Source organism: Podarcis vaucheri (genome assembly GCF_965113315.1).
Source record: "Podarcis vaucheri genome assembly, chromosome: 16".
In the NCBI taxonomy this organism is placed as follows: Eukaryota; Metazoa; Chordata; class Lepidosauria; order Squamata; family Lacertidae; genus Podarcis; species Podarcis vaucheri.
The window spans coordinates 11,774,948-11,787,936 of record NC_138754.1 but is presented as its reverse complement, the minus strand read 5'-3'; the positions used below and the strand labels follow the sequence as shown (position 1 = coordinate 11,787,936).

The 12,989-nt window shown below is 47.7% G+C and overlaps 1 protein-coding gene and 1 long non-coding RNA gene across 3 annotated transcripts in view; one reads left to right on the top strand and one right to left on the bottom strand.

Moving 5' to 3' along the window:
- BSCL2 (BSCL2 lipid droplet biogenesis associated, seipin) overlaps nucleotides 1–10,783 on the bottom strand; it is a 28,028-nt gene extending 17,245 nt beyond the window's left edge. Inside the window, exons 1-4 of one of the 2 annotated variants that reach the window (XM_082202395.1) lie at nucleotides 10,559–10,783; nucleotides 9,591–9,659; nucleotides 6,102–6,742; nucleotides 965–1,046 (exon numbers count right to left, since the gene is read on the bottom strand). In XM_082202395.1, coding sequence (XP_082058521.1) covers nucleotides 965–1,046; nucleotides 6,102–6,310 — 291 coding nt within the window. In that variant the 5' untranslated portion in view covers nucleotides 6,311–6,742; nucleotides 9,591–9,659; nucleotides 10,559–10,783. The remainder of the gene's footprint in view (nucleotides 1–964; nucleotides 1,047–6,101; nucleotides 6,743–9,590; nucleotides 9,660–10,558) is intronic. The other variant, XM_082202394.1, reaches the window with a different exon arrangement.
- Nucleotides 1–12,989, top strand: part of LOC309520720 — a 102,436-nt gene that overhangs the window by 83,005 nt on the left and 6,442 nt on the right. The window lies entirely within an intron of this gene.

The following is a 12,989-nucleotide window of genomic DNA, read 5'->3' as shown; positions in this document are numbered from 1 at the left end:
TCTGCCACTGAGCTAGAAGCCCTTCCGAAATATGCTGAACTGGGCATTTCTGCCCAAGTGCCCAAGGTCTAGTGCATGCTATAATTAAGGTTCACTTATAAACTAGAGACAGTTTGCTGAAAGAAATTATCCCATGCCTTCCAGGAGTACCATTGTCTAGGGTGCAGGTGATGAAATTACTTCTTAAAAGAAACCCGGCACATCTTCTGGGACACCGGCAGAGCTTAGAATCTGCTCCCAGGGAACTTGCGCCCCAATAAGAATTAATTAGGACTGTGATGAAAGACACTTCGGAGCTTTGGAACTGACTTTTTCATTTAAAAGAGGGTCTCACCTCCATTTTGTAGACAGCTCAGTCTCATCTGTGAGCTATATATATATATATATATATATATATATATATATAGCCTTGTTCTCTTTTTATCTAGTTTTTAGGACATTTCACTGAATATTACAGTTTTTACTTCTATTTTTAAAATAAAAACAACTGAGATTTTTTATTATAGCAAACAGTATAAACAAATATTAAAACATTATCCGGCTCAGGGGTTATTCACCAGCCAATTGTTCTGAGCAGACAGTTTCTTGCAAGCTCTGGGAAAGGGAATTTGTGGGATTTTGCTATACCATGGAATGCAGAAGTCTAAAAAAAAAAGTATTTTCCTCTAAAGGGCTCAAGGCACCATACGCAATTGTGATGACTGGGATTAAGCAGTGTATAAATTGTTGAAATTGTTTAATTGATCAAATAAAATTGTCAAGTTCCCAATTTAACTGGCAATTTTCAGGTGCTGATCTCCAGTTAAGGAGTTAGCCGGACTGCGGGATGGGGGGAAATGTTGCTTGAGCTCTTCACAACTCCCTTGACCACATCGCCATTGTTCGATTCAGGACAACAGCGGATGCACCTGCATGTCAACCTTAGTGCCAAACACATCAATGGCCAGTGAAGCCAGAAACTCACCCGGTCCCGGCTGTCCTTGATGAAAGAAACGTTGGCAACAGGGAAAGAGCACAGTTCTGATCCAATTTGGCCACAGTCAGTCCTGGGGGGGACACACAAAAGATCCCAAACAAGGTCACATTCAAAACTTGAGAGACCTGCCAAATGAAGACCAGGTTTCTGGATGGAGCTCCTTTAGATACAACCCCTAGCAACACTAGCTGCCAGTCAATTTTCAGATCTAGACGCTCATGCTAGCGTTTAAACAGCCCTGCATGACTTTGGTCCCAAATATCTGAGAGACGGCCTCCTTTCCTACAGATCCTCCTGGGTGTTAAGATCGGCAAAGTAGGCCCTTCTGGTAATTCCACCTCCCTAAGAAGTTTGGGTCTTCTGGGACAGGGCCTTCTCTGTGGCAGCCCCTAAGTTGCGGCATTCCCTTCCCGCAGAGGTGCACCTGGCTTCTTCCCTGTACAGCTTTCAGAGAAGGCTGAAGACGCAGCTCTTTGCCCTGGGCCTTTGACACCTGAAATGTCTGTTTCCAGGCCCTGCCCTGTTCTTGTGAATGTAGTATTTTTTTATTTTTACTTACGGATTTTAAATTGTTGTAGCCCACTTTGGGACCTGCGGGTGAAGGGCGGGTGGTAAAGTTAACGTTAATAATCAAAAGAGCAACAGTGTCTCTGGGAGGGCACAAAGCTAACAGCCCTCTCTCACGGCTATTCTCTGCCAACTGATACTTGGAGGATTTTTGCTCCTGACATGGAGGATCCATTTAGTGACCACAACTGCTGGCCCTTAACAGAACTCTCATCACCCCCCAACTCCATTCATTTTTTCCCTAATCCCTTTTCAAAGCTGTCTAAGCGAGAGGCCACCCCAGGCATCCTGATGCAGCAAATTCCACAAATACAAACACACACACACACACACACACACACACACTGTGTGGAGTTAGTACTTCCTTTGGTCAGCCCCTTAATCTCCTGCCAACTGAGTAGATGGGGCAACAGTTGGAATCTGTCTCTGATCTGAAATGATTTTATGTATGTGCTGTCTCACGTTAATTTTTATTTATTTTTAATTATATATATATATATATATATGCAGGTTTTGGTGTCTTCGGGTGTCTTCCCGTGTAAGAGTCGGGGTGTCTGTGCGACGTTTCGACGAGGTCTCACTCGTCATCTTCAGGCTGGTGCTTTCGGCTTCTTGTTACTGGAACAGAGCTCTGTTCCAGTAACAAGAAGCCGAAAGCACCAGCCTGAAGATGACGAGTGAGACCTCGTCGAAACGTCGCACAGACACCCCGACTCTTACACGGGAAGACACCCGAAGACACCAAAACCTGCATTCCTGTACCCGTGAAAATCTACGAAAGCAAATATATATATATATATATATATATATATATATATATATATATATGGGGACGCGGGTGGCGCTGTGGGTAAAAGCCTCAGCGCCTAGGGCTTGCTGATCGAAAGGTCGGCGGTTCGAATCCCCGCGGTGGGGTGCGCTCCCGTTGCTCGGTCCCAGCGCCTGCCAACCTAGCAGTTCGAAAGCACCCCCGGGTGCAAGTAGATAAATAGGTACCGCTTACCAGCGGGAAGGTAAACGGCGTTTCCGTGTGCGGCTCTGGCTCGCCAGATGCAGCTTTGTCACGCTGGCCACGTGACCCGGAAGTGTCTCCGGACAGCGCTGGCCCCCGGCCTATAGATGTGAGATGGGCGCACAAACCCCAGAGTCTGTCAAGACTGGCCCGCTCGGGCAGGGGTACCTTTACCTTTACCTTTACATATATCTATATATATATATCTATATATATCTATATATATCTATATATATAGATATCTGCAATTAACGGTTGTTTATGTATGTAACTAGGGACGCGGGTGGCGCTGTGGGTTAAACCACAGAGCCTAGGACTTGCCGATCAGGTGGTCGGCAGTTCGAATCCCCGCGACGGTGTGAGCTCCCGTTGCTTGGTCCCTGCTCCTGCCAACCTAGCAAGTCAAAAGCACGTCAAAGTGCAAGTAGATAAATAGGTACCACTCTGGCGGGAAGGTAAACGGCGTTTCCGTGCACTGCTCTGGTTCGCCAGAAGTGGCTTAGTCATGCTGGCCACATGACCCAGAAGCTGTATGCCGGCTCCCTTGGCCAATAAAGCGAGATGAGCACCGCAACCCCAGAGTTGGTCACGACTGGACCTAATGGTCAGGGGTCCCTTTACCTTTATGTATGTAACTGTTTTATGTAAGTTACTATACTGTAAATTGTTTTGGGATGACTTGTGGGAAGAAATTCAAAACAGCAAGCAACAGCGTAAGAGTTCTAATATCCAAGGTGGGGGGAGAGCAAAAAAGCATGTCTATCCAGTTTTTCAAACATCATTTTTTGACCTTCCCCTTCTTACATTTTTCTGAGCTAAAAAGCTGCAAAAGCTTTGGAACTTTTTCTCGTAGGGACACCCCACATAGAAGCTATATTATTACCAAGTCAGGTCCATTTACCTCAGTGCTGTCTACACTGACTGGCAGCAGCTCTCCAATGTTTCAGGCGGGGCAGGGGGCATTCCAAGCCCCGCTGGCAGATGCCGGGCTTGAACCTGGGACCTTCTGCACACAAAGGAGATGCTCTATTGATGAGCTACGGCCCTTGCCTTCACCTCAGCCAGACTCCTGGCTTCATTGTCACCAGGGGCCTAAATATGTGTCTGGGTTGTATACTACTTCACACTGAACAAAATCCCTGCAACAACGAAATAGCGTATCAAGGCAAAAAGCTGCTGGCCTACTTTTTTGCCCAGATATCCTAGCTTTTTTCCCCAGGGCTTCTTTTTTGTGAGAAGCCACAGTTACAGAAGTCCCGTCCCCCCCCCGCTGAATTTGGGAGAGATACAACCCCAGGCAATGGTAAACCACCTGAGAACTGGGAGCCCTCAAGGCATGTTTAGTGAAAGGGTTGCAGCTCAGCAGTAAAGCACTGGCTTTGCATGCAGAAGGTCTCAGGTAGGGCTGAGGAAAAGACTTCCTGTCTGAAATCCTGGAGTGCTGCTGCCAGCCAATGGTTTGACATGGTACAAGGCAACTTCTTACGAACTGCTCTCTCCCTCCCCCATCCAGATCTTGACTCCTGCGATCCCCAATCTCTGCGCCCATATAAGCTTGCAGGCCGAGATGGGGAGGATAGTTTGGAAACCGAACTGTTTGCTGAGAGAATTCGTTCCCAGCCACAGAAAAGCCTGCTGCTGTGCCTCACCATGAGTCACCGAGTCGACTCGGCCTCTGCTTTGGGCTGTGTCGCTGCCTCAGGTGTGACTGGAGCACCTGAGGCAGAGATGTAGCAGAAGGGCAGGTCCACACCCAAAAGAACACCTTGCGGTAGAACGGTGGGTGGCTTCCTCACAGGGCAAGCAAATACACACACACACACACACCAAAAGCAAGATAATTTTTTTGGGGGTGTGTGAATAAGATCAAAGGGAGCAGGAGAAAAACCAACCCCAGCAACACTGATGCCAAAAGTTTTGGGAGGTGGTAGCGCCATCATCTGATGAAACAGACCAGCATTCTTCAACCTTGCCTCAAATGGGCCCATCTTCCTGTGTTCCAAAGATTTGCCTTTAGTCTTCTGCATCAAAGACAAATAGAGCTACTCTTCTGGAAACTGATACACTAGAGCAGAGGTTTTCAACCTTTTTGAGTCCATGGCTCCCTTGACCATGTACAGTGGTAAAGGTAAAGGTAAAGGTACCCCTGCCCGAACAGGCCAGTCTTGACAGACTCTGGGGTTTGTGCGCCCATCTCACATCTATTGGCCGGGGGCCAGCGCTGTCCGGAGACACTTCCGGGTCACGTGGCCAGCGTGACAAAGCTGCATCTGGCGAGCCAGCGCAGCACACGGAACGCCGTTTACCTTCCCGCTGGTAAGCGGTACCTATTTATCTACTTGCACCCGGGGGTGCTTTCGAACTGCTAGGTTGGCAGGCGCTGGGACCGAGCAGCGGGAGTGCACCCCGCCGCGGGGATTCGAACTGCCGACCTTTCGATCGGCAAGCCCTAGGCGCTGAGGCTTTAACCCACAGCGCCACCCGCGTCCCTATGTACAGTGGTACCTCAGGTTAAGTACTTAATTCGTTCCGGAGGTCCGTTCTTAACCTGAAACTGTTCTTAGCCTGAAGCACCACTTTAGCTAATAGGGCCTCCTGCAGCTGTAACGCCGCCGGAGCATGATTTCTGTTCTCATCCTGAAGCAAAGTTCTTAACCTGTAGCACTATTTCTGGGTTAGCGGAGTCTGTAACCTGAAGCGTATGTAACCTGTATATTCTTTCTGTGGCTCTCCTTTGGGGAAATGCGCCCCGAGTCTCAGGAGCTCAGTTCGGTCGACCCTTGCCTGCTGAGCCGTGAGCCCTCACCCTTTCTGCGGACACCCCCCCTTGTGGAGGGTTCCCTCAACCTCCTCTCCCCTCTCCTCAGGAATCCTTGCCCACTCGCTTACTTACTCCGAGGCCACTGACCTCCCGGTAACCAACACCCCCGAGCCGGCCCCAGAGGCACCATTCGCCTGGAGAACTTGTAGCCAGGGCTGCTGCAACAAACAGCTGCACAAGCCTCTGGAGGTACAGATGTGAGAGAGCATCAGAGGAGGGAGGGAAGGAAAGAGGGACGGAGGCCGGTGCTGCCCCTGGCACACCTGACCACTATTCAAGGCACCCCAAGGTGCCACGGCACCCTGATTGAAAACCACTGCACTAGAGCAAGTCTACTGCTATGACATATTGTGTGCACATCATCCAACAGCAGCGACACAAATCTGGCAGGCTAATAATAATAATAATATATTATTTATACCCCACCCATCTGGCTGGGCTTCCAACCAAATATTAAAATACATCAAACATTAAAAGCTTCCCTAAACCTGGTAAACAACGCCTTGCATAAAAGTCACACTTAGTTAAAAAGCTCAGGTAAACTAAGGACAGTTGTAGCCTGGCACTTGAAAGACACCAGCGATGGTGGCAAGAGAAGTTGTTCAGGAAGGTTGTTCCGGAGCCGAGGTGCCACCACAGAAAAGACCCCCACCCCACCCAACTTGGTGGAGAGCCCAAAAGAGGACTGCAACGGACACTACAATGGAAACCAACCCCAAACTGACCTGAACTTGTAGTGGACGGGGCTGACATAGCTGACCGTAGGCATATAGGAGTAGTAGAAGCTGCCATAAAGGAAGACCGAGATCCAGAGGAGAAGCAACAAGACGCAGAGCAAAATGGCCGTCTGCAGGACGGTCCGGCGCACACGGAGCATCAACAGCATCGCCACTTCCTGCGCCCATGGCAGGAAGGGTCCGGTGCTGCCCGCCATGGCGCCGGGAGGAGAAGGCAACAGAGAGGGATCCAGCGGAACGATGCCGTCAAACCGGCAGGAGTCAATGCACGGAGCAGCTTCGATGCCTTCAACGGCAACTGGGAGAAAAACCAGAAATGTAACAGCAGATCCTCAGGCAATGAGGCGGCTAGTAAAAAAATAATAACAGTAAAAAGTTTCCCCTTGTTCCCAGCTGGATGGCAACCAGGCCTCCTACTCAGGGAATAGATTCTGGCTCCTGCTTCGCATGCTGCCCTGTTTGCGTCGCTTGGCTTTCTGCAGGCTCTTTATATCCATGAGAAAGACGGGGCGGCCTGGGGGTCAGTGACTCCGGCACATGGCGGATGGCGGGGCTGCCCAGCACAGCACACCGTCCTCGTGGGAATCAGGAACTCGGCAGGCTCAGCGCCATCCTGGGCGGGAAGGTGCCTGGAGAAAGGGGAAATAAAGATGACAAACCCAAGGTCAGAGAAAATCTCAGCACAGAAAAACCAGATTTTGCAGGGAACAGAACTGGGGTGAATTTTAAACAAGGGTGAACAGAAGAGGGAAAGAGCCCGTTGATGGAGAGAGTTAAAACAGAGGATCCAGAGGAAATGTAGAAGGTCAAGCAAGGAGCATCAAACTTCTGGAAGAGACCAAAGGGTTAGACGGCAAACAGGGAAAAGGGATGGGATGTAGGAATTGGAACAACTGAGTTCCTCCTCTGGACTAATTCTTATTTCATAAACGTGTCTTGTTTTTCAATTGCAGGTCACAACAATAATCACAATGGACACCAGCATCTCCGATCCCTTGCCCACCACTTACCCTCATCAGTGCATACCAGAGATTTATTGCAAATAATAATAAGAATGTTTATTATTTATACCCTGCCCATCTGCTTGGGTTTCCCCAGCCACCCTGGGCACATATAAAAGCATAATAAAACATCAAATATTAAAAACTTCCCTAAAAGTCATATAGTTGTTTTTTTGTTTGACATCTGATGGAAGGGTGTTCCTCAGGGAGGGCGCGACTACCGAGAAGGCCCTCTGCCTGCTTCCCTGTAACTTCATTTCTCCCGGTGAGGGAACCACCAGCTTTGTTGGTAGAGCATGAGGCTCTCAGGGTTGTGGGTTTGAGCCCCACGTTGGGCAAAAGATTCCTGTACAGTGGTACCTCGGTTTACGAACTGTCCTACTTACGAACGCTTCGGGTTACGAACTCCACAAACCTGGAAGTAGGTGCTCTGGGTTGTGAACTTTGCCCAGGATACGAACGTAATCGTTTCTGGGGCCACGAGAGGCCTATGTAGGGAATGGGTGCCTCGGGTTAAGAATGCTTCGGGTTAAGAACAGACTTCAGGAATGAATTAAGTTTGCAACCCGAGGTACCACTGTATTGCAGTGGGTTGGATAGATGGGGCTTGTGATCCGGTCCAACTCTACAATTCTGTTTCAATGCTTTCCATGTCCTGACCTAATTCTTCAAAAATTACCGTATTTTTTGCTCTATAAGACTTACTTTTTCCCTCCTAAAAAGTAAGGGGAAATGTGTGTGCATCTTATGGAGCGAATGCAGGCTGCGCAGCTATCCCAGAAGCCGGAACAGCAAGAGGGATTGCTGCTTTCACTGCACAGCGATTCCTCTTGCTGTTCTGGCTTCTGAGATTCAGAATATTTTTTTTCTTGTTTTCCTCCTCCAAAAACTAGGTGCGTCTTATAGAGCAAAAAATGCGGTATATCAGGGTTGCACAACTTCAGACTACCCCCAACCACATGCAAAGAAAAAGGCCCATGCTCTTCCCAAAAGTAAAATATCCCTGCACAGAGAAAACTAGAAAGCTGGGGTAAAACTCTTTCCCTAACATAACTTTCTACATGCAGGGATATACATTCAATAGGGAGCCGCCTACTGCAGGATGAAGAGCGACAGCTCAGACACAAGCCGACATTTCAGTGAGAACTAGACCTCAGTGCAGAACAGAACCAGTGTTTACAGAACTTTAGAGAGAAGGAGGTGGCTAAAGAAAAAAGGGCAAGTTTCTAAGGCAGTAAAGCCCAAACTTTCAGCTTCTATGAGCTACTTATTTCCCTCTTCTTACTGTTACTCTTTGATCTATCAAACAGAGTCAGGTGCAAAATAGTTGCTTGAAGAGTTAGGTAAGAACTAGATATAAAGTGCTGGCTCTGGAGCTTGAGGTCGTTAGCTACTGCTCCCCAGTAAGAACAACACCATTGGGATAACCAGCATATTCAGAAACAAATTATACTTACGTTATTCTGGACCAAGGATTCCAACACAAAACTTTAAAACGCAGCCAGCCACAATCAAATTTATTTTTCTACCTGCTGTTCTTCCAAATTATAGTCAAAGCAACACCCAGGAATGGTGAAGAAATCACCAATATACAAGTACAACCAGAACACAGTCCTTAGCAGATTGCAGGGCACATTTCCTAATAGAATATAGAAATCCTAACCAGGAAGCCAGCACACACACTATAATTAAAGCCTCCCTATAGATATGAAACATTCATTGCACAGTCAAGATCACACGCAAAAAAAAGTTTAACAAACAAGTCTTTCCCTAAATCTCTGAAGATACCAGTAGCACAAAAAAGATCAGAAAGACCTTATCAAAACAAATACGGTAATTAGTGCAGTACTCACATTCATACAAGTAAGGAACATGGAGGTTGAAAGATAAACAGAGGCCAGTAGTGACAGATAATTTCTATACCGAGAAAGAAGGATAACAACAGGAGGACTCAAAGAAGGAACTTTTGGAAACTCAAGGCAGTAGAAACATAAGATGATTGGACCCCACTGAACTTGAAGCATGGGAAGCCCCAACAAAAATTTATAATTTGGCAAAATATTTGGACTTTACGATATGTATTTGTATAATTTGGAATATTTAATGTGATTGGATTGGATTGTTAAAATGGAAAACTTAATAAAAATTAATTTTAAGATAATTTCTATATTGGGGGTTTTAAACAGCAACTTTGTCACAGCACTCAAGTATATAAAGTCCCATTAATATTTGGGGAACACCAAGGTTTAGATATACATAAAACTTGCTATTAAACTACTGAGAATCAGAAACCCTCACTGATCCACTTCATTCTGCTCCTATCTACCAGCAAACCCTGATCTAGTTACTATCTCTCCCAGTTCCAGAGTTTCAGCTACATAAACTAAGCTCCAGTTACGGTCTGGGCCCTTTGAGAAGCAAAAGAACAGAAGAGGAACCCTGCTGAAGCCCAACTACTCCAGCATCTTGTACTCACAGCAGCCAAACAAGTGCCCCAATGGGAAGCTTGCAGGCAGGAACCGAGTTCAGCAGCGACTCCCAGCAACTGGTATTTGAAGACAGTGGAGGCGGCACATGAACCCTGTGATAGCCCAGATAACCCTCTTTTGAAACCACCCAAGGTGTGCGCTTTTCACAACTAAGTGCTCACTATATCACACACCAACACCCAACATCTGGTCCCATCCAATATTAGTCCTACTCAGAGTAGCCACACCGAAATGAGTGCACATGACTGAGTTAAGCACATGGGTTTCAATGGGTTTACTCCAGGCAAAACTTAGCCCAGCTTCAATTCTAGCTAAATCTTGTTGTTTTTTTAAAAAAAAGATACTTAACACACCAGGTCACAGCTTAGGCTAGCAAAGGCACTTCCCAGCCAATAAAACTGATAGTGAAAAAGGAGGCATTTTGTATGTGGGGAGGGGGCATTGATTTAAATATACACCTGAAACAAGGGGATTAAGGCAAGTTGCTGCACTTCTGAATTGCATCCCATATTGTTTTTTTGCGGGGAGGGGGAGGGGAGAGTTCCCAATACCCAAATCTCCGACGGAGGACAGGTTGAGGAGAAGTAAGCTATACATCCTGAGGTTTCATTCGAAAGCAGGTGTGCATGTGTAAGGAAGGACACCTGGGTTCGAAACACAGCACCCGAAGTGAGTAAAGGAGGTCAGAAAGCTACTCACACACTCCAGCCACAGCTAGGTGGGTGGGGAGATAATTAGACACCTGGACCCCTGTGTCCCACCCAAAACTGAAGGGGAGGGGCCGGATAATTAGAGACCCGGACGCCTGGGTTCTAGCCACAGATGGAGGGGGGGGGAAAAGAAAAGTAGGTACCCGAACGCCTGGGTCCCAGTCACATATGCGGGGGCAGATAATTATACACCTGGACTTCTGGTCCCAGCTACACCTGGAGAAGGGGGATGAGAATTAAACCACCTTAGTTAGTTGTTTCCAGCGCCGGCTTGAAGCTGTAGCTCCTCCTCCCCCTCGTTCCCCCTCCTCTTCTTATTTCTTCTGCCTCTCCAAAAACTGGCTCTGGTCCTGCCTCTTCCGGGTTTGGCCCCGCCCTTGCCGATCCTCCGGGCGGGGAGGGAGAGAGAAGAGGAGGAGGCGGGCCTCTCTCTCTCTTTTTAAACGCTCCTGCTGCGAGCATCTTCCAGTCACGTGGGGAGAAGGATGCTGATGCTGCCCGCCTGCCTCCCGTTTCCATGGCGACTGCAGCAGCAGTGCAGGAGGGGAAGCAGGCCTCTTCCCATCCTCTGCCAAGGACAATGGTGCTGGGGGGCGGGGGGGGGGAAGGAAGCTTGGGGGTTCAAATCTCCACTCAGTTAACTGGGTGGCCTTTGGCCAGTCCTTCTCACAGGATTGCTGTGAGGATAGAATGGGGAGACGGCAGAATAGTGTGAGCTGCTTTGAGCTCCTAAATCAGGCATAGGCAAACTTGGCCCTCCAGATGTTTTTTTGGGACTACAACTCCCATCACCCCTAGCTAACAGGACCAGTGGTCAGGGATGATGGGAGTTGTAGTCCCAAAACATCTGGAGGGCTGAGTTTGCCTATGCCTGTCCTAAATGCCCCAGTACAGTTGTCTAGGATGAATGTTGAAATATCACCAAGGTGCTGGAGAGGCTGTGCTGAGTTAGGCACGTATTCGCACGTGTGATGGACCTGCCTGCAGGTTTGTATACCCTGGAATCTACTTTTTGATGAAATACAGGAAATTGGAAAGCAGCCGGTGGACGGGCCCCCACAACTGGTGTTGGTGCATCGTTTTATCATTCAAAATGCCAACATTCCACACACCGAGAAAAAATTAGCTGGGCATCTTTTAATGGTAACACGCTTCCTCATAACTAAACATTGAAATGATCTTCAGAGAGCAACCTTATCTTATTGGAACCAGGAAGTATGGTACATGGAATTCCTGGGGGGGGGGGGAAATGAAGCACAACCCGAATTGTACGTGGTATATCAAAAACTGACAGTTTGTTTTTTAATACAGTGCAGTATTTAGAACATTTTTCTGTCAACAGAGGAATGAGATATGAAACATCAAAGCAAAGACAAAAAGGGGGCAAAGCATGGGTGTAGCCACGACTTATGTTAGAGGGGCAGGCTTTATGTTGGGGGGTGGGCGCAGAACCTCAGTTAGTTAAGTATTTTTAATTGATTTACTTGATTGATGGGGCTGCTGCCTCCCCTGCTCCTCATTGGCAGCACCCATGGGGCAGAGACATCAATACAGTGGTACCTCAGGTTAAGAACTTAATTCGTTCCGGAGGTCCGTTCTTAACCTGAAACTGTTCTTAACCTGAAGCACCACTTTAGCTTATGGGGCCTCCTGCTGCCGCTGCACTGCCGGAGCACGATTTCTGTTCTCATCCTGAAGCACTATTTCTGGGTTAGCGGAGTCTGTAACCTGAAGCGTATGTAACCTGAAGCGTATGTAACCCGAGGTACCACGGTAATCCATTCCAGACATTTGGTATAATAAAAATTATAACAAGAGTATAACAATAAAAATACAATTAACACAGATATCCCTAATTTTAAAGGGGCATGAGCTGTACTTCCAGCGAACCTTAATTTGTGAAACTTTGCATATATTCCTGCTTTGGGACTTCCTAGAGGCATTGGGTTGGCCCCTGTAAGAACAGGACGCTGGACTAGACGGGCCTTTGGCCTGATCTTGCAGGCCTCTTTTGTTGTTTCCTCCCTCACTAAGAAGGGGAAGCAGAAGGGAAGATAGGTTAATAAACAGCCAAGAAAAGGGTCCCTCTTGGGGCTATAGCTCAGTGGCAGAGCGCCTGCTATGCATGCAGAAGGTTCCAGGTTCAATCCTCTGCGTCTCCAAGAACATCTGAGAGAGACCTCTGTCCGAAACACTGGAGAGTGTATACCGCTGCATGCTAGAGGGATCAGTGATCTGGCTCACTGCAGTGTAGCTTCGTAGGTTTCTGTTATGTGCCTAGGTCCCCTTTCTACTGGGGGAAATTGCAGGGATTTACCGTATTTTTTGCACCATAACACTCACTTTTTTCCTCCTAAAAAGTAAGGGGAAATGTCTGTGCGTGTTATGGAGGAAATGCCTACGGGTGGCATGCCTATGGATTTTCCTCCTCTAAAAACTACGTGCGTGTTATGGTCGGGTGCGTGTTATAGAGTGAAAAATACGGGTAGGCCTCCAAATCGCTGAAGATTGAAATCGGCAGTTTCACTCGATATGAAGGAGCAGGCGAGGCCTTGGAGTGGCAAAGAAGGCTTGTCATGTGGCACCGAGTGGAAAACGGAGACAATAAAACGTTCTTTTTCCTTCAGCTTTCTGCCTCCCATATCACACATAGTTCAAGGTACTGCAGGGAGTGGA